Consider the following 21,857-nt stretch of genomic DNA (forward strand, 5'->3'; position numbering starts at 1 on the left):
ATTGAGTCGCGTATAGTCTTAGAGCGGAAGGACCAGGCGAAATAAAACAAGGTGAGTCAAGACTATATTTTTATGTCTGCGACAATAATCTTTGGACTATAGGTTTCACAACGTTTTTCGGCAAGAAATAATCAACATGTCGGTGGTCTGGGAGTTCATGAAGAAGCCAGTCACGAAAGGAAAATACCAAGTTATTTGTACAATATGCAAAAGCAAGTTAAAGGTTGACTTGCAACAAAAATCACATTACTGTTATTTGGTATCATAAGATTCACCATGTCTTACTCTGTTCTGTTGTAGATGTGAAATATATGGGAATGTGATTACAAGCTTTTAAAAGCTAAAAAACGAACAGCTAATTGCAGCCACACGAGACCGCCGTAGTTTGGATTCGCTTTCCAAAATGGCTCAAATGGGCCATAGTTGTTACAGGATGGTTTCTATTTACAGTTTCATGCAACCTCATTCGTCGAAATATTTTCACAAATGTACTTCACACATTCAATAAAACCATATCTATTGTTCTTACGCATCTGTTTTATCGTCATTGTAATGCTGTCACTTTTAGCAGTGATATCTTATAATTTAACGTAAAAAAATCGTTAAACTTTTTAACCTTAGCTCGAAGGAGTACATATCATTGTCTAATAATTATGACGAGCCTGTTGGTCACCTGCGATAATCGAAAAGTGCTGCAAACATTATTTTTGAAGTATTGGGTCACGTGATCAGATTACGACTTGACGATTGAATAATGCCGAAACAAAACTGTAAAGTAGCAAGCATCTATATTTGATACAGGGTATTCGGTAAAACCCGAAGTGTTCGTCATAAACTAGTGCTACAATAAGTTTTATATTGAGCTTTTTATTGGCTTTTCAATTCACGTGAGAACATCACATGACAAGATGATAACCAAACTGTAATGACTACGTCAGATAAATAAACAGATTCCAATCTACGGCGGCTTTTCGTTTTTGAGCTTTTAAGAGCTTGTAATCACATTTTCACGTATTTGGCACCTACAACACAACAGAGTAAGATATGGTGAATCTTTTGATACCAAATAACTGTAATGTGAATTTTGTTGCAAGTCAACCTTTAAGCTACAAAGAAGGGTCCACCTCAATACTATTGAGGCATTTACAACGACGGCATCCTGAAGAACTTAAAAGCGCGTCTAAGAACCTTCAATCCAACCAATTTATTTTATTTTTAGTTTCTTTCACTGATACCGGAAGTTTTAGGGATGTGATGGATTTTTGCTTTTCACTATGCTGGGTTATCTATTTCTATATTTGTAAAGTATTTCTTAACTAATCTCTTGTTGATTATAATAGCAGTTGAAAATAAAATCTGTAATAAAAACACTAGCCAAATCATGCCATTAATCTATCACCCATTGAATAGCATTGATCCACCAATGTCTAGCCATAAATTGTAGATTGCATCTATAAACCAAGCCACAAAATATAATGACTGGTGTGATAATGGTTTCTTTTATCATAGTTTATTGGTGTAACAACATTAGGCTGTAATAGAACTATCTCTTAACCTTAAATGAATAAAAAATCGCGTGTGCTGACCCGGTCCGACCCGATCTTGGCCCTCATTGCTGACCCTGAGTCTGGTCTGACCCTGCATTCCTTGGTCTCGTTCCAGCTCTAGCTAAGAAAGCCATTGAGTCCATTTCCCTGATCAGATCAAAACTTAACAGGCTCATCATATTTAGTCATGTTTAGTTCAGCATGATATTAGTCTATTCACCTAGCCAGGGTCTGGCGCTTCGGGTGGGTGGGCTATTTGCCCCCCTCTCTTTTCCCCTTTCTCTCTTTTCCCCTTCTCACTTCTTCTTTGGAGAAGGGGAAAAGAGAGAATGGGGATAGGAGAGGGTGGCAAATAAAGCCCTGATGGCTCATTATTTGTGTGCAACATTTCATAGCTTTTATAGTTTTAATCTATGGTGGTTATCAGATACTATCACACAACTGCTTTAGTTTACTGGATTATGTATCCAAGAAGGTTTTTATGTGAAAATAAATGTAATTTTGTCACCTTCTCCTGATTAGCTCCATTGTTAACAGCAGTGCAGTCAAGCATGAGGTACAATACAATGACGTTACGTCATGCTATTTAAGCCTGACAGGCTATTTCCCTATTGGCCAATCTAGGTTTATATATCTATGGTATTTTCAATAAAATGTGCAGTCTCAGATGCACAAACTATGGCAAAATTGTGCAGTTTTAGGTGTTAAGTCAATAGGAATTCATAGATCAATGATTCCCTCTACACATCACCATGACGTTGTTTCAAGCTATTTATATGCCTCACTTATTTTCATTATTCGCATATCTAGGGTTTATTATATCTATGGGTATTTCAGTTGAACTCAAGCAATGGTAGACCACTATATGCTGCTATGAAGATAGAGGCACAACATGAAACTACAAAGTTTTAAGTAGATTGCAGAGCTATAGTCTCAGCCATTCCTAAGAGATTGATTAGGAATGGCTCACACAAGTAAACCTATGCAAACAATTGGGACAAGATTGAAGGTTTATAATGGTAACATTGGTGTGGTTGCTGGTGAAATCAAGTTACATATAAGTAACCCAGCAAATGGGTAAGGATATCTGATACGTTTTATTGTGACAAACGAGGACCTAACACCTGTTTTGAGTAGAGCAGACATAAAAAGAATGCAGCTACTCACTCTAAACTCTGAACATATACAAGAGGTAAATGCTATTGACATATTTGACGGAGTTTGGGAAAAATGGAGGGGGATGTGAAGCTACATCTAGACAATAGTGTTGAACTTGGACTATGCGCACCTCGTAGGGTCCCAATTGCTCTTCATGAAAAGGTGAAGAAGGGTCTAGATGACATGGTAAATAAAGGAGTGCTGAAGCCAGTGAAAGAGGCCACTGAGCGATGCTCTCAGATGGCTGTGGAAACAGAGAAAAATGGCAAATTCGTATCAATCTACAACCTCTCAGCAAAGCTTTGATATGAGAGAGCTATCTTACACCTAACTCAGATGACATTCTGCCTGAGCTAAACCGTGCCAAAGCATTTTCAGAGGTAGACCTTTCCAAAGGATATTGGCATGTAACACTCAACAAAGAAAGTAGCAAGCTGACAACAATGACAACTCCATTTGGCCGATTTAGATTTAAGAGGTTGCCATATGGTCTAAAGGTCAGCTCAGAAATCTTTGTCAAAAACTGCAACAATGCTTGGAGGGTCTAAAAGAAGTCTGTGTGGCAGATGATATTTGGAGCTGATGTATCAGAATACGACTAAAAACTTGATGCACTTATTAAAAGATATCAAGAGACTGGCATAAAATTGAATTGGGACAAGTGCATATGGAGATCCCTAGTGACCTGGGAGGGCCTGAAACCTGATCCACATAAGGTAGAGGCCATTGTGGACATGAAAAACCCTACTGATCAGGAGAATATTCAGCGCATATTGGGCAGCACTGGCTATTTATTAAAGTTTTTACAAAATTTATACATGGTTGCAGAACCACTAGAGGCTTCAAACCTCATAGGAGTCATGGGAGTGGAAGCCTGAACATGAGGCTGCTATGGCTGAACTGAAGAAGCTGGTGTCACAAGCGCCGATACTAGCCTCTTATGACCCTAAATTATCACTGGTGGTTGAATTTCATGCATCTAGCAAAGGATTAGGAGCATTGATCATGCAGGAAAATAGGCCACTAGCTTATGCAAGTAGAGCTCTAACAAACAGTGAACAACACTGCACAAATAGAAAAAGAGTGCTTAGCTGTAGTTTTTGCAATGGAAAAATTCCACTAATACATGCATGGAAGGCTTACAAACGTTCGATCTGATCACACGCCTTTGGGGACAATCCTCAAGAAACTATTGGCAATGGCCCCAAAGAGACTTCAAACTATGATGCTGAGGCTTTTACAATACGGCATTATCCTGGAACATAAAAGGGGAAGCCAGCTACACATAGCCGATATGCTATCTCGAGCATACCTTAACGAAACGTCTTCAGCATCTAGACATATTTTCGAGAGTCAACAGCGTGGTACATCTGGCAGCATCAAATGAACGGCTTAATGAATTCAGAGTGGCAACACTACAGGATCCAGTGATGGTCCAGTTAACAAAGATGGTTGAAGTTGGTTGGCCAGCGAGCAAACAAGATACACCGAGCTGAACCCGACAGTTCTACTCAATGAGAGATGAGCTACATGTATCTGTATCAGAGGGGCTGTTATTCAAGGGTGAGCGTTTGATAGATCCTCATTCACTGCGACAGAGTGTCCTGGCCAACCTACATAGCTCACATCTAGGGGTAGATAGCATTCTGCGACAAGCACGAGAAGCAGTATACTGACCTCAGATGGAGACAGATATAGAACACTTGGTTAGAAAGTGTATAGCGTGTAATACATACTCAAGAGCCTAACAAATGGAACCACTAATGCCTACACGCACAGAAGGGCCATGGCAGAGAGTTGGCATATACTTGTTTCAATGGAATGGAAATGACTACCTGATAACAGTAGATTACTAAAGCAATTGGTTGGAGGTTGACTTTATGCATAGCATGAGGACATGCAGCATTATAGAGAAGCTGAAGCGCCACTTCATGAGGTTTGGAATACCCCGATATGTTGTCACAGATGCAGATCGTCGTTTCTTAGCAAATGAATTTCAGGTCTTCAAAACCAAATGTGATTTTGAGCACTCCACGTCATCGCCTCATCACCATAATGCAAACAGCAAGGCTGAAAGTGCTGTAAAGGCGGCTAAGACAGTCATGGCAAAATGCAAAGAAGACAGATCTGACATAACAACAGCTATTCTGGATATAGGAAACACTCCAAAGCAAGGCTATCTAACAAGCCCATCTCAAAAGATGTTCGGTCAGAGATGTATGACACTAACACCTGTAACAGAAGGAACATTGAAACAATGGGCAATGGAAATGTTCCTTGCAGGAATCGTGAACAACTAAGGCCATCAGCTGAGAGTACATCTGAGATACCCATAGATACCCAAAATGAACAAAGCTCTGATGAAGCACTGGCAGAGTGAATGACAACTCTAATAGTGAAGTCACCTTCAATACACCTATAACTGTTCGTCAATCTTGCAGAGTACACGAACCTCCACCTTATCTAACAGAGCTATATGACATGACAAAATAACACTTACCTCCATCTGCTGCAATGTCGTTAACAATGCACTTAAGCTAGCGACATTAATTATTTCTCAAGTAACCAAGGACTCAAGTTACACTTCTTGTGGTTAAATTACCTGTATTTTATGCATCTTTAGTCAATGTTGTGTAACCCATATTTTGTATTTTATGTTTCCAAGCTATATGGTGCTATAGCTTGTTTAACCAAGGGGGTGTTTATATATCAGTTGATGATTTTTTTATTACAAGGTGTCATTAAAACAGACCAACTTCCGGGACAAGGCTTTTTTCAGTGTTGTGCATAATACTCACAAGCAAATGTTCTGAATTATTTATTAATCCAACACATCCACAATCAACATGTTCCTATTGTGTTAATATGTTCCATATGTCACCACAAAGCAGGTGTGCTTTTGGATGTCCTACATCACATGTGTCAAACTCACGACCCGCGGGCCACATCTGGCTCGCTTTCTAATCTTATTTGGCCGCAAACTGGTTACCTTATCGCTGTTCATGGTCCATAGATATGCAGCGATGATAAAAATGCTACACAGAACTGTAGATCCCGTAATGTAACGCTCCAGCTGCCTTGCCGCATACTTCTCGTGTCCATTAGGTCTAGTTATTACAAGATATTACGAAAATAGTCGTTAGCCTGATGAACACCTGCTGTCTATCTTGAGAATCTCCATAACACAGGACTTAACACTAAACGAACACGAGTTTGTTACCAAAAAGGATGCAAGGAAGCTGGCTTCGGTCAGAGCATATAATCAGACCAGCGTCATAAGAGCAAATAAAACTGAATGATTTGAATTGTTATTGCTGAAAAGCGCACATTTTATATATATTTCCAGGTTTTGTAGCATGCCCATATTTCTAACTTGTATAATTTCAACAAGATATACTTTTAAAGAGAGCAAAATCTTTTTTGGGATATTTAAGTTTATTTTTTAGATACATTGACATAGGAGCAAAGGAATTCGAATTTTATTTTTCACAAAATATTTTTATGAAGAGCAAAAAGTTAAATAGAAGTAATTTAAGGCTCAAGTTTGCTTCAGAATAATATTCCTGTCTGTTTTTGTTCATATTTATGTTCCAAAAACATTTCGTTTTAGTGTGGTTATCTTGTTCGGCCCGCGCCCTAAAGTGTGTTTTCAATTTTGGCCCGTTGTACGATCGAGTTTGGCATCTCTTTCCTACATGTTGGGTTTGAGCTATCAGTTATATGTGAATGATTTGGATTTCAGTAGCTCATCCCTCATAGATTTTAGAAAATTTTGGCGGTTAATCATTATTATTATGAATATTTATTGAGGATTGCAAACCAAGTATATAAACTCTTACAGAATAAATAACTTTTTGTCCTCACATAAAAAAAAAACACAATACTGAAAGATATGTTACGAAACATACAGTCAACGTAATTGTCAAAACAATACAATAATACAATGCTACAATACAACTCAATGCAACAATACAATAATACAATGCTACTAAGACTATGTGCTACATATACCACTAAGAGCATATGCAACACCTAACAGATACCAAGACTATAATTATGCTACACTACACCAACTACTACTAACACGATATTATACTAAAATCCACAAGAGACCTGAACAGAATGACTAGGCTGAAATAATCCTAGGTGACTAGAAGACAAGAGTATTTGGAATGAAGGCACTTATATAGGCATTCAAGAATTATCATTTGAACAGAACGAGTATTGAAAATGATTACAATATTAAGAAAAGCTTAAAAGAGACCGTGGATCAGAGTAACCGGCAGATAAAAAGAGGTGATATTGAAATGGAAAGGAGCTCTTTCCAGTGTTTGAACGCGCGTAGGGCTTGATAACTTTATGGCTACTCCGTAAAGACATGTGTGTGTGCATATCACTGACTAGTTTCACCAAGTAATTTGAGGCTTTTTGTTTTTGCACTTTGTTTTGGATAAATTTTTTAAATAAATACTGCCTACGGCTAGCAATTGTTGGTAAATTTAACAGTCGGCGACCACAAGTTACTGAGAACTTAACTGGAGCTGAAAGCATAATACGTATTGCCCGATTTTGAATTCTTTCAAGAGATGTAGATTTTGCTTGTGAAATAGTTAAGAAGAGGGAAGAACAATGCTCTAAAACAGCCCTTACTATGGATGTATATACCAGCTTAGCTTGCTCTACAGTGAGGTATTTTCTGAATTTAGACGAGAGGTAAACTAACTTATTCGCTTTTTGACAAAGAGCTTCAATATGAGGACCAAAAGTCAACTCGGAGTCTAACGTAACACCTAAAATAGAAAGGGTGGGCTGGGATTTTAGAATGTCGCCAGCCATGCTTATAGTTTATTGTTCTGTTATTTTTCTATTAGAGAAAATACAAAACTGTGATTTAGCTATATTTAGCTGAAAAAGGTTATTACTATGCCATGTAGAGGAGAGGCCTGTATAAGTAACTCTGAACATGACATTAGTGAGTCTTCAACAGACGTACCAATGCTAAAAATCAAGGTATCATCTGCATAAGCAAATGATGTAGGGTGAGTGACAAGAAAATCATTAACAGCCAGTAAAAATAAAATGGGACCTAGTATAGAACCTTGAGGGATTCTACTATTAATGGGAAGCATAGATGACTTAGAGCCACCAACTTTCATAACCTGCATGCGATTAGATAAATAGGAATGAACTAGTTCAGTAGCGTTGTCTGACATATCATAGTCCTTAAGTTTGGATATGAGTAGCTTGTTTGTTGACTGAATCGAAAGCCTTTTTCACATCTAGAGAGAATGCTGTAATGTAGACCGGAGAGTTTCTATCTAATTTAGAGCGCCAATCGGTCAAAAGAGCTTGCAGAAATTGTTCACTTGAATGATTTTTGCGGGAACCAAATTGGCGGTTACATGACAGTTTATCTTTCTCAAGAAATTCCATGAGTTGGTCTTTCAGAATTGACTCAAAGATTTTAGATAGAATGTGCAATGATGAGATCGGTCTGTAATTGGACAGGTCCTGCTTTTTTCCTTTTTTATAAATTGGAGTAACAAGAGGTATTTTTAAAGAGTCTGGAAAACTGTTGCTAGCAAGTGACTCATTAAATACAATTGCCAATGGGAGTGCAATTAAATCTACAATACTCTTATAGACAAATGCCGGGATTTGGTTTACACCACCACTTTTAGACGAATCTAGAAAGTTTATGCGAGATACAATTTTTTCATAAGAGATTGGGGTGAAATGAAAAGATCGAGTACTACAACCTGTATGAGAGGCAATGGGAAGGTTAGACCTTTTTATATTAAGTTTAGTAGGAACATCAGTAAAGAAATGATTCATAACATCAGCGATTTCCTCCTCTGACACTATCAATTGATCATTAATCAGCAAGCTTTCAATTTTCGCTGAAGAGTTTTGTTTTCCAGACAGATGCTTTAAACATTTGTAGAAAGAAGTTGCACTCCCAGAAGCCTTTTTTGAATAAGTCTTTTTTAGCTTTCCTTATTTGATAGAGCACATAGTTTTTGAATTTATGATAATGTAGTATTTGATTTTCGGTCACAATATGCGTGGACTGATAAACCTTTTTGTAGTATTGATTTTTCAGATTAACTAGTCGTAACAAATTTTGGTTAAGCCATTCTTTCTTTGGCCCGCGAACTCTGATTTGCCTCAGAGGCAGGTGATCGTTAAAGATTGTGTATATATTAGATTCCAACAGGTCCATTTTCCTATTAGGAGATATTGTACTATCCCTTGCTATTTGAAGCAGTGGAAGTTTTTTTACAGCTTTATAGAAAATGTGTGGGTCAAATTTACTATATGCCCTGGTCTTAATAAGTTTTCTTTCACATCTGACTTTTTTGACATATGTTAATACAAGAAATGTCGCATAGGGATCAGATATAGAGTGGTCACATGTAAGTATTTTAAAAAGATCAACATTTAAACTTTGACTAACATAACTGTGGTCTAGAAGAGACTCTTTACCAGTGTAACTAGTATAAGTAACCCAAGTCGAGTGCTGGGATAAACCTAGAGCATCTAGAGTGTTTTGAAGCAGAGATTTTTCATCGCTTTTGACATTCCAGTTAATGTTCACGTCTCCTACAACCACCAGTGGTCTATTTATCATAGAAGGAGAAGATAGCAATGCAGAAAACTGAAGCAAAAACTGGGTTTTGTTTGTATCGGGTGTAACGTACAAGCTACCAACAATAATAGACTTTGAATTTTCAGCTGAAATCTCAATCCAAACGGAAGAGTCACACACTTTAGACATGGCAGTGCACACGTGTGCAAGTATTTTAAATTTAATATTAGAGCGAACGTAAAGTGCGGTGCCACCGCCTCTAGATTTTGTCTCTGACTCACGGTCGCATCTAACTATGGAAAAACCAGCTAAATCAACTAAGGAGTCAGGTATGCACGGTTTAAGCCATGATTCGTTAACTGAAAAGATATCACAACAATCATGTAGCTTAAGACTCAAAAAATGAGAATTTTCTATGTAGTGATTTAACATTATGATGTAAGATCCTTAAAGAGTTTTTCGATCCAACCGTACTTTTTTCAACAAGACTACTTATAGGATTCCAAATTTTGTTATGATATTTCTGATTTAATTCCCTAAGAGTATTGTTTGTCACATACTGAAACCGATGTGACATTGAAGCATTACTATCATCAATTGGATTATTCTTTCGATTAGGTTACTTGATGGTACACGAAAGTCTAATTGGGTTAGGTTCATTACCAGTAAATAAGCGTATGCCCTGCAGTTCATATCTGAGTTTAAGATTATAATTAAATGATTATTCTATGTTCTACTCAGGTTCATATACGAAAGCTGCGGACTGAGATCTTTATAACAAATGCATTCATTGCATTCGGTATAGTCTAAAATGTTTTACTCGGCTCGCTCTCGAGTATTTGGTAAAGCGATTATTGTGCTGATCACGTATTATTGAACGCAGTATATAGAAGATACCTCTATGTTTGTGGATACATGTGAGATTAAACAAAGGCTTGTTGTGTAATCCATTCCTGATCTTGGTCTTGGTCAATCGAACCCTAAGACCTCGATCCCCGAGGAAAAAAAGGGCCATCATGTACGTATCTAGATCTAGTTCAAATGTTTTCAATAAAAGTCAAGTAATATTCGAAGTAAGTAAAATCATGACTATAAAAAGTGCGTTAAAAATTTCTTCGTAGGTCGCGAGAAGTTCTCGGTAAAAAACTGTTATGATAAAATGTTTTGCTGGCTGGAACAGCCCTAGGTACGTCATTGGATACCGATCTGGTATGATGTGAGTGTGTGTCATTGTGTATATTGTTAAAATTATTGATTAAAGACTCATGCACATTGCTGGAGAGAATTTTTATAAGTAAAACCATTCGAGCCGACTTCCGTCTGTTCTTAAGCAATTCCAACCCTAATTTGTCTCTGGCCATAGTTACGCTTTCCACCCCTTTAAGATCCGCAATAAAACGCACAGCGCGCCTCTGGACATTTTCCAGTTGTGTTTCATGTTTTATGAGGTATGGATCCCATACCTCGCAAGCGAATTCCAAAACGGGCCTGCACAGACTAAGATATGCAATTTTTTTGACGTTTCTGGGTGCTCCGTGTAATACTCTCCTCAACATCCCTAACCTTTGATATGCTCTAGAGGTAATGTCATCTATGTGTATGTCCCATTTAAAGTCATTAGAGACATTCACTCCCAAGTATTTAAAAGATTCCACAATCTCCAAGTGTACGCCATAAAGGGTATACGATAAATTAACTTGGTTGATTGGTGGCTTCCAGCCAAACAAAACTACCTGGCATTTTTTAACATTAAACTCCATTTTCCATGTGTTAGCCCATCGCTCAAGAGATAAAAGATCTTGCTGAAATAAAAGCGTATCACTAGGCGTTGTAATTGGACAGTATAAGAGAGCATCATCAGCAAAAAGGCTTATAGAAGAATGTTGAAGAGAACTTCCAATATCATTAACATAAACTAAAAACAGTGAAGGGCCCAAAACAGAACCCTGGGGGACTCCGGATGTAACTGCCAAAAAGCTTGAGTTACTTCCTTGGATAACCACTCTCTGAAATCGATCAAACAAAAAATTTTCTATCCATTTGATTATTGACTTGTCAATTGTAGTACGAAGCAATTTGTCAATTAACAGACCATGGGAGACTTTATCAAAAGCCTTGGAAAAATCCAAGACTGCTGCATGTACTGATGTTTCATTATCAACAGCCGCCATTATTTCATTTGATGTAGAAACAAGCTGAGTAGCACAGGAGAGTCCTCTCCTGAACCCATGTTGGTCAGGGCTTAAAAACTCCTCAAGTATTGGGCTTATATTGCTAAGAATAATATGCTCTAAAAGTTTGCATGATATACATGTTAAAGACACCGGTCTAAAATTTCCAGGGAGCTCTTTGTTCCCTTTTTTAAAAATTGGTACAATATTTGCAGTTTTCCAAATGTCTGGCAAAACTCTAGTATCCAAAGAGTATTGAAAAATTAGTGTTAAAATTTCAGCGGTATTATTTATATCAATACTAAGATCGTTTTTTGTCAAGCCATCTGGGCCCGGAGCTTTGCCATCTTTAAGACCTTTCAACATTACTATGACACCATCTTTAGAAACAACTATCTGACTTTTTGCTACCCCATCACTATAAAAAGTAGGCCTGTGGTCTGTTTTTGAAAATACGCTTTGGAAAAATGTGTTAAAAATCTCAGCTGTCTCTGAGCAAGACTTGTCCTTAAAAGCTGACGTACCGCTACCACCACTCCGGCCACACTTTCTTCGGTAAAAAGAATAAAAAGGCTTACTGTCCCCCTTGCTTAGCGGTTCAAAAAGAGTTCTAATATAATGCTCATGTTCCATTTTTCTGAAAACCTTTTTGTTTGTTCGTCTGAGTATCTTGTACTCTTCAAGGTCCTCTGGCAAGCCCGATCTTTTAGCTTTGTTATACATCTTTTTTTGTTGCGTAACAGCTGCTTTGGCCTCTTTATTAAACCACATAGGCTCATTTGGTTTCGAATTTTTGATCTGGTATTTGGGAACAAACCTTTCAATTGCCATTTGTAAATCACTCTGAAAACAGTTCCAAATCACATTTATATTTGCATTATCCCTAATTAGATCTTTTACTTTCACCAGTGTATTATCCAGATGTTTTATGACAGCTGGGGTATTAGCCTTTTTGTACAAATTTAAAAACCTTTTTGAGGTAGTACAAATTTAAAAACCTTTGGACTGACTGGAGCTGTAACTCCACCATGAAATGGTCACTCAGGCCAGGCTCAACAATATTCAGATTGTCAACCAGCTTCTCATTATTAGTAAGAACAAGGTCCAAGATATTCCCTCTAACGTGAGTCGGCTGTGTCACCAATTGGTGGAGCCCATAAAACAAAACTAAGTTTAAAAAACATTTGTGTACTTCTCTTTGATTTGAACCGGGCCTAACGGCCATATGCTCCCAATCTACATCTGGAAAATTAAAATCTCCAACTATCATCACAAAGTCACCAGCAAACCTCTTGAATATAAAATCTAACAAATCACTCAAAGGAACGATCGAGCCTTTTACCATGATAGGTGGAATATATACGCAAAGTATAATTAATCTAGAATTATTATGTGAGTCCAGTTCTACTTGGACACAAACGGCTTCCACTGGGAAAATCTCGAAATCAATACTGAAATATTGGTGAGGCAATGATAGATAGTTTGTCACCTGTGTATTCGCATTCGAACAAATTTAAAGGTAATTTTAAAATTTAAGTTATTGATTGGGGGTGGTGTCCAATTAGGCTTCTTGGCATTTTCATTTCTTTAAATCAGTAATAAGTTGTAATCAGACAGATGTAAAAGTGTCACGAGCATCCACATCCTAGTAACTGCAATCGCAACATTACTATCCCTAGTTAATTAGTTATTCTGCTTTATTAGAAAAATATTCTTAGTTGCAACATATTTCCAATATATACTGTTGCTACTTAGCTTCACTATATAGGAAAGGAAAACTATTGACCTGTTTATTTCAAGCAATAAGCATCGCATACTTTCTAATACTAACTTATTTTATTGATTCAAAGGATGCAGATTGAGTATCCAATAGACAAATCAGCGAAAGGACTGTTTGTGATTGTAAGACAGCAAACTCACCAATTAAATTTTCATCCTTTATCACCAAAGAACGAATGCGATTGGGGATTGAAGAGCGAACTCAAATACGCCGCTGATGAAGAGCGAATAAAAAAAGTGTTTGCATGGAATTTTCCACAAGATGAATCTGAATGGCTCATTCGCCTCAATCTTGAAAACTCTGAAGCTGATCCCAAAAATCACCTAACCTGTTTTGATAGCTTCATGGAGTATGTATGCAGAAATGATCGAGCCACTCCTAAATTTATTCTGTTCTTTCTCTTGTCTCATGGCTTTGAGAATGGAGTCTTTCTGTTAGCCGCGAAAGGTGTAACCATAAATGGACAACGAATACCCAAAATGCAGTGCTGTAGTGGAGAGGACACGCATAGATTGGTCGACAAATGTTTTGCAAGAAGTATCAGCAGAGATATTATATGTAAGCTTAGCAAGCGATATCCAGACATTCCAAAGTTATGCGTTATTCAAACTTGCCGAGGTGGTGCAGAGGAGAATTTACAAGGCAGCGTCTCTCCACCGCCAACTATTAGACCTTCTGCGACGGAGCTGTTCATTGCTGACCAATCTGACACACTAGTTTTTCGAGCATCGGTAGAAAGCTATAAGGCTTATGTTGAAAACGGCTCTCTCCTAATAAAGTCATTCTGTGATGCTGTTAGTGAACTTCAACAAAACTGTAGATCTTATCACAATCTTCTAAAAACAATAGGAAAGAACAACCCTTGCCTAGAATCCTACTTGAGGGATCACAGAGAAGACCTGATAGGAGGATGGGCAATGAATATATGTCAGCGTGCGACAGCCTTGGTCACCAACCGCCTGTTAGTCACGATAACGTTGTCTGACACATCATTGGGGAGGTTGCTTTTGGCCTTAGACCAAGGGGATAGTGAAACTGCAGCAAAGATACATGAAGAGTTTCGTGAAGGTATCACTGCTTGTGACATTCCGGCAGAATCAAAGCAAACTCTGCTCGACGCTTGTAGCCGAAGGCCTGAGTTCACATGGCTGATCTGCAGATACCTGTCTGGTAAGATAATCTTGTTAAAACCAGCAAAACTCTTAAATGAACTGCAACCATTTAGGCTACACCTAGATAAGGTCATCACTGCTCTTCATAACAAAGTTCCATTTGCCAAGCAACAGCCACACATAAGCAGCTCGTTAGGAAAGAAGCTCTCAATAATTAAGATTATTGGAACACGTGGCCAAGTGCTTACTTAGAGGTGCAAATAGACCACATTGCTGCCAGAACATTGTTAGAGGTGCAAAGAGACCACACTGCTGCTAGGCCACTGTTAGAGGTACATAGAGATCGCGCTGCTGCCAGACAATCGCTAGAAATGCATAAATAATACCTGCTCTTAGACCATCCTTAGAAGTACAGATATCACTCTACTGCCAGACAATCGCGAGAGGTACAAGTAGATCATGCTGCTGCCAAACAATTGCTGGAGATGCATAGATATCACGCTGCTGCCAAACAATTCCTGAAGATGCATAAATATCACACGGCTGCTAGACCATTCTCAGAGGTGCACGAAGATCACATCGCTGCTGGACCATTGTTACCGAGGAGAGAGCATGCTGCTGTTAGACCATTGCTAGAGGTACATAAAGATCATACTGCTGCTAGGCCATTTTTAGAGATGAGAGCTTTAGTTCTATTATTGTACAGCAAACTAATAAAATGCAGTAACTTGTTTGCTAGCAAAGGTCCCTCTATGATTGTATATGCTTCAAATTACATGAACTATTGCTGTAATAATAATACTTTGTAGCTTGTGTGTGCCTTTTATTCATTCATTCATTCATGTATTTCTGCTCAGTTTTATTGTTTTGTTCATAGTATGGTAGAATAGTCCCAACTCACCAAATATTCTGTTTAGAAAATGTTCCATTAGACAGCACTTGTGATTTCCTTTCTTGTTTGATTTAGTCTAATAGAGCTCTCTTGTCTGGCATACATTTGTTACTAGCTAACATGATACATATACATGTGCGTGCATAATAAGTAATTCGCCAAGCTCATAACATCATTAAGAACTGAAGACACAATTATTGAGGCAGAAAAACCCTCACTTACAGAATGTGTATATAATTTTCAGTTTATCAACAGATAAATTTATCCGAAAAATATCCCAACAAAATTTAACTCTTGTGTATGTAGCATGCACAAGAGACACGCAGACAGCCCCCATTTTAGCTCAGCCCTTTCTCCACATGTAAGTCCGAACAAGGCAACAGTCGATCAGCTGATGGGTTTTCCACGATGCTAGTCATATATACTAGTACATAGCCTGCTAGTGTATGACAACGTATGCCTTTTAAGGACACTCAGATATTGCAACAGCATACCTTTCCACTTAGCACCTTACTTACACCTTTACACGATAGCTTACACTGTAAGGTACCACCATATCTTGGAAGAGCCACATCAACTTGACTCAATTCCAAAGGTTGCACTGATATTAAAAAAATTGCAATACTGTCGTGCTATAACTTAAGTGTAAATTTAAATAATGTCGCTCGCCGACGGAATTGTTTGGAGCTGCCTGCTAGATGAACAGGCTACTGTTAATCATATCAAAATCTTTGCTTGAAGCTGCCTGCTAGATTTGGCTAGAGGACTGCCTTCGAGTTCTTTTGCCTGAAATATATGTATATATTTCTACAAGGTTGCGCGTCTCATTTGCCAAGTTGTGGTTATAATAGAAAACCAAGTTAAATAAAAAAAAAACAGTCAACTAATATTAAGCTTTACTGAGTGTCAAACTATTGTAGTAGGGAGACAATATGGCTCAGGGATAACCAGCACTACCCACTAGACTGGCATTCCTTGGCATCTCATATTCAAACGTTGCAGGATAATGGCCCAGTAGTTATACTTGTAATAAGTGTTGCTTTCAAGTTTGCCCGAACAAAGCAATTAACTTCATCAACAATAGAAAACAAAATGTTGATAATGCATCTACTAAAGAATCAAATTTTTCGGTCGAGTAGATAGTTGCCTGCATAATTATGGTGGCAAGCCATTCAGTTTGCTATTGGCCACTACCGAATAATTTTCAACTGTTCCTCTGGGAAAAACAGCCCGAGTCACAATGATTGTCAGTCTGGACTTTCCCACTTCACTTTAAAGCTGCCTTCACCTATTAGACTTGCAGATGAAGATAGCAAAACTCACTTGAGGGGATCTGCATTGAAATGAGTCTTTCATGGAACTGTAGTTGATGCAAAGTACCACAGCTGTATCCAGATACCTATTTAGCTGGCAACACTTTCCAACCGCCAGAACAAATATGTATCAGAAATCAGTGTAGCATGTAGTGGAATAGCAGCTACGGTAAGTTCTTTCATGACAGATTGATAATGGCTATAACAAATAGCTGATGTATGAAAACTGCGTCAAGGATATCAGAAATGGTGCAAAAAATACCTAAAGCGATGCCAGATGAAGTAAAAAGAATTCAGATATATGCAAGAATGCTGGACATAGGGCTATTATCAGACAAAATTATATGGGTACAGCAACAACTATGGGCAACTAATGTTGAAAAATGCAGGAAGTAGAATTACAAAATTATATAAAAAAAACTTATAAACACGCAAGTATAGTTAAACTTATACATTGGACCCTCGCTATGCAATTTTAATTTGTTGTAGAGTTGGCATCATAAGACGAAAGTTTCGTATAGAGGGGTACAGAAACCAAAGGAAATATCTAATGCAAACACCCCGTGGTAAAAATCATCAGAATTTTATAGTCAAATTCTGATAAAAAAATTTTAAACTTTACATGAGAAGCTCTTCAATTTGCAACAAGTCATCTATGCTTTTGATTTATATATAGTTTGTCTAGGTACATGTATCTACTAATAAATACATGCACTTGTGACAGTGCTCTGATAACTTGACAGCTCTGATAACTCGAACACTTTCGCTCGGTCCCGTGAAGTTTGAGTTATCCGAGTTTGCCTGTATATGTGCTGTACATATTAAAATAGTATATTTACCTTGGTAACTATAGTTACCTACAGCAACTTTAGTGCATTTAGCGGTTACAATCTGCTTATGATTATAATTTCTTTCTTCAACGTCACTTTTAATTTTGGCTAACAGACCCTTGGGTAACAAGTTATAGTTATACATGCATCTGTAATTATATATGTATGAGAAATGTTTCTAAATATTATATTAAACGCTAAAATGCACAATAAATTTTCATTTTCGCCTACTTTTTGCTAATCATATCATGTTTTTAAGTGAAAAACAAAGAATACTGAGAGCGCGGGCATCATCTCTTTCAGACGTTGCAGGAGGGATTTCGGCAAATGGCATAGCATCTTCGTTATTCCGAAGTATTCAGCACACCGACTGCCAAATTTGAATTTCTAGAGACATTTTCGTCGATGTCGCATGGCGAAAAAAATGCCGGAACGAGGGTAAGAAAAAACATTGCGCTCCACATCACAAGGCGAAAAACTGTAAAACAGGGATGTCGTAACCTGGGATGCACTGTACTTCAATGACCTTGACACAAATTTCTAACAGAACACAATATTCCTGCGAATATTTGCCTTTACGCCCTTAGCACTTCCCAACATTTGGCATTTTCCAAGCATTGCAGTTTTACAAATGAGCATAGAGGCTTGTGAAAAAATAATAAAACGGAGAAAAATACAGACATAAAGCCAATTAGCTAGGTTCATTTACATTGCAATCGGCATATTTCAAACTCATATATATCACTCAATATCACTTCAACTCCAACCCTACGAATTGCCTGGCCTAAACTTCCATTTCCCTCACGTAAAACAACAAAAACCTTTTTGAGCTTTCGAACGGGTTTTTGATGTACATGCATCATCGTTTTTCCATGATAATGCAAGACTTGAGTACCTGCTTGCTAAAATTTTTTAGTTAAAATCACAAATTGGCGAAGTTTTTACTAGCTGGAACTGAGGTGTAAACGGTGTACCGAAAAAACTCATTTTTAAATCTCACCTCAGCTGTGAATAAAAGGGCATTCATTTTATTTCAGGAACCGGCATCGAAAAGAGAAATATTGACCTAGTCCTGTTCTTCTGAGTTCACAAAGCTCAAGTGTACTTACACCAACAACTTCAACAACCTTTCAAGCAAAATGGGTGCTAGCTGTTGGGGATGTTAATTCCTTTTTTTTTAGAAACAACTCATAAATCCTTACGCTTACCAACGCAGAATTTACAATGGAACAAATTTACTGGAGACCTGTACCGACTTGTTTATGCTTGGTTTGTATTGATCGCCATACACAAGCTCCAACAATTAATAAGAAATCACTATATCAGCTTTGTTATTATCCAAACATTTTTGGCATCACTCCTTTAGGCCAAGAATACAGTCAAAGGATAGCAGCATTTCTAAGTTTGGTTACATAAGAAAATTTGCCAACTATAAACTATTTGGCTTTTTACTCGTTTCTGCGTAAATTATAGCTTTATAGCTTGAATGGCTTACGGCAGTACACTATATTCTAACAAGCTGGTGAAATATACCACAAACACAACATGGTAGGAAATCCAACCTTCGCAGAAGCAATGCGGAAATATTTCATTGACTGTTACGTATGATTAATGCTACAAAACCACATGCAAGAACCAGTATCAAGCAATTAGGCTTTGAGTAAAGCAAGTAGAAACACTTTTCCTAGAGTAGGTAGTTTGCCAGAGTTGCCAAGCTTATAACAGCAAAAAAGGCAAAAATGTTAAATGATGGCAAATACTGGGAAGCAGTTGGAAAAAATGCAATTGTAATCACGAGTTGATTTTTTGCAAAATATGGCTGATAGATGTCGCTGTAAAGCTGATTAAATATTGTGACTTTTCGACATTACATATTAAAATAGATGCTACAAAATATGATGAAAACCAATGGCAGCAAGTACAAATATTGAGAAAATCATTCAAGCTTTTGCACTTCAACTATTAATAAAAAAAACCATTTGAAAGATAAAACAGACGGGGTAATTTTGGGAGATTTGGTCACAAAACAACGGCTTTGAAAAGTCTCACAGAAACATTAACTTGCCACAACTTGCTAAGTGCAGATAATGCAACAACACATGACGCAATATAACCGATTTCTTTATTAGCCTGTTTCTTAATTAGTAAACAAAAACGCACAAATCATGCATAGCAAACCAAATGGTTAGCAGCTGGCAACTCAATTGTTTTGTAAAATTAACTAAACAAACAGAATTTTGGGTCACATAAGGTGAAGCCGATTTCACAAACAATTACACCACCAAGATTGTGATAATTATACAGCTGTCTCATATGCAAACTTTGTGAATTTTCTTGACAATTGTATACCTGCTAATTTAAGATTTGATTGACCAATGGACCACTTGCTGACCAGCCGGATGACTCAAAATCTTTCTATGGTAGTTTTTTGCTGTAAACAGCAAATGCATACGAAATTCAGGATTCCTGCTTCTGCGAATACAAGACTTGTTGATTAGGTCAGCAGTAAAATATATGCAACCACATAAACAACTGATGCATAATCATGCAAGTTATAGCTATCTTCAGGAAGAAGAGGCACATACATACCTAATTGTCACACAGCAGCCAGTATCTGCAAAACACGAAAATACCCTTATAAATAAAATGAACAAGACCATACAGTGTCAAAGAAAATTCAAATTGACAGCACCATCGCATTCCCTTTGGCAGTGCAAGCAATTGTTGACCCAAGATTACAGCAGCTGTCATATGGCAAAAAAGCACCCAATAGGAAATGTAAGGTTATTGTACCATGTGACTAAGCTCACCTTCACCAGAATCTAGTCGATGCTAAATCAATGTGACTGTATCAGCTAGTATAATATACGTCACTACCCGTGAGCATCGAGTTTGTTCTGCAATGCCTCCAACACTAGCTAGACATTTTCACTCACATCAATAGTTAGTTGTACAGTTGGCCATTCTTAGGTTGTTACCCTGGTTAAGCTGTCATCAGACCTGGGAGTGATGAACCTAATAAGAATTACTCTGCTCTTCTTCAACAACTGGTAGATGACATCAAATAGTTGATCAGTAAACATTAGATTACAGTCATTGGATGGAGACCAGAATGCAGAAACAAACATCTAACTACACCCAGTTTGCAGTTGTTATATTTCTATGAAAGTTATATAATTAGCATCCATTGCTGCGAACAGCAAATTGGGAATATATGTACAGAGAATCGATAATGACTAATATGAAACAAAGATAGGTGGAGAAAGGGAGGATGATGTTGGCAAACAGTGCTAATAAAATATGTACAATATTTCTATTAAATAACTGATTTAGCATGACAAGGAATGAAGAGAAGGCATAGCCCTAGTCCACTCCACAGTTGACCATCTCGGGTTATGTAACATCAGCGAGATACGAATCATTCTACCTTCTTCGTTCGTATCATAGGCTATATTGCCTGCGCTACACTGCTTGTATGTTGTACTATAAACTCAGTACTATCCTTTGAGAGGTCTGTGAATGGCTGGGTTGGTAGAAGTGAACTTAGCCTTAGGCTATGGTCTAGTACTAGTAGTGATGGTTGGCTATGAGAAGGCACTTCCTATTCTAATCTAACCTTGTCATGACCTAGATAAGTGCAACAAAACAACAGCATTAGAATGAGATAATTTCTAAATACAATCAAATTTTGACTTACGACCATTAATATATTATTACTATTTTCACTGAATGAGAAATACATCTAACAAAAAATATGAGCAAATAATGGTCTGGAAAGGGCAATTTTTGTGCCAGAATACAACGTCTGAGATTCACTTGTTTACTGATTTCTCAAAAATTGTAAATTAGTACATATGCATACAATTCTCCCGCTTTGTTCCTTGTTTTCTCTGCTTTAAAATCAAGGACCCAAGAAGAATAGTACAAGTGGTAGTAGTGATGAAAAAACGATGATGGTAATGATTTTATTCAATTTCAAACAATTCAAAAAAGTGCAAAAAAATTGTAGCAAAAAAGTATTTGAAAAATCCCAGAAGCCAGATATCTAGCGGTCATCACGAAGAAGAAAGGGAGTGATGAAAAAAGCCTAAAACTAAGGGTAGTGGAGGCTGATAATGATAATTAAAAACAGCATGTAAAAAACATTAAACATAAAAACAAGCAAGTAGGTTATGTTATTTTACAGTGAACGTAGTCGGATTCTTGTCGCTCTATCTCTATCAGCACCTCTACCTACAGACGCCCTGCCTTCCGCATTGCCGAGGGTACCCTTCAACTCGCTAGTCTTTACCATAAAGGTAAAGCGACAACAAAAACCTTTTTGAACTATTCCTAGCTTCATATTTAATTTCCAACATAATTTTTTTTACGTCGAACTTATTATATTTACTTATATATTATTATATATGCAATAAACATAATACATGTGCTTCATTACATTATGTAATTACAGGAAGGATTTATC

General features: G+C 37.4%; 4 protein-coding genes across 5 annotated transcripts in view; 2 read left to right on the plus strand and 2 right to left on the minus strand.

Annotated features, from left to right (window-relative positions):
• The window catches only part of LOC137387368 (bile salt-activated lipase-like), a 37,818-nt gene extending 27,782 nt beyond the window's left edge, over positions 1 to 10,036 (minus strand). For both annotated transcript variants that reach the window (XM_068073773.1, XM_068073772.1), the window contains exon 1: positions 9,958 to 10,036. The gene's annotated coding sequence lies outside the window, so the exon portion shown is untranslated. The remainder of the gene's footprint in view (positions 1 to 9,957) is intronic.
• On the plus strand, positions 4,595 to 5,005 carry LOC137387198 (uncharacterized). The gene has a single exon (XM_068073530.1). The coding sequence runs from the start codon at positions 4,595 to 4,597 to the stop codon at positions 5,003 to 5,005; it is 411 nt and encodes a 136-aa protein (XP_067929631.1).
• A 417-nt stretch (positions 10,037 to 10,453) lies between the features above and the next one.
• LOC137387598 (uncharacterized) lies at positions 10,454 to 15,343 on the plus strand. Its single transcript, XM_068074065.1, has 2 exons — positions 10,454 to 10,510; positions 13,316 to 15,343. Exons 1-2 carry the CDS (start codon positions 10,506 to 10,508, stop codon positions 14,607 to 14,609), a joined length of 1,299 nt encoding a protein of 432 aa, XP_067930166.1. The 5' UTR covers positions 10,454 to 10,505; the 3' UTR covers positions 14,610 to 15,343.
• A 5,192-nt stretch (positions 15,344 to 20,535) lies between these two features.
• LOC137387168 (heterogeneous nuclear ribonucleoprotein A0-like) overlaps positions 20,536 to 21,857 on the minus strand; it is a 32,366-nt gene continuing 31,044 nt past the window's right edge. The window contains exon 10 of the mRNA XM_068073495.1: positions 20,536 to 21,019. The gene's annotated coding sequence lies outside the window, so the exon portion shown is untranslated. The remainder of the gene's footprint in view (positions 21,020 to 21,857) is intronic.

This window comes from Watersipora subatra, chromosome 2 (assembly GCF_963576615.1).
Source record: "Watersipora subatra chromosome 2, tzWatSuba1.1, whole genome shotgun sequence".
In the NCBI taxonomy this organism is placed as follows: domain Eukaryota; kingdom Metazoa; phylum Bryozoa; class Gymnolaemata; order Cheilostomatida; family Watersiporidae; genus Watersipora; species Watersipora subatra.

Bases quoted from the DNA above. Each gene is read 5' to 3' on its own strand.
- LOC137387198 (XM_068073530.1), top strand. From the start codon at position 4,595: ATGAGGACATGCAGCATTATAGAGAAGCTGAAGCGCCACTTCATGAGG.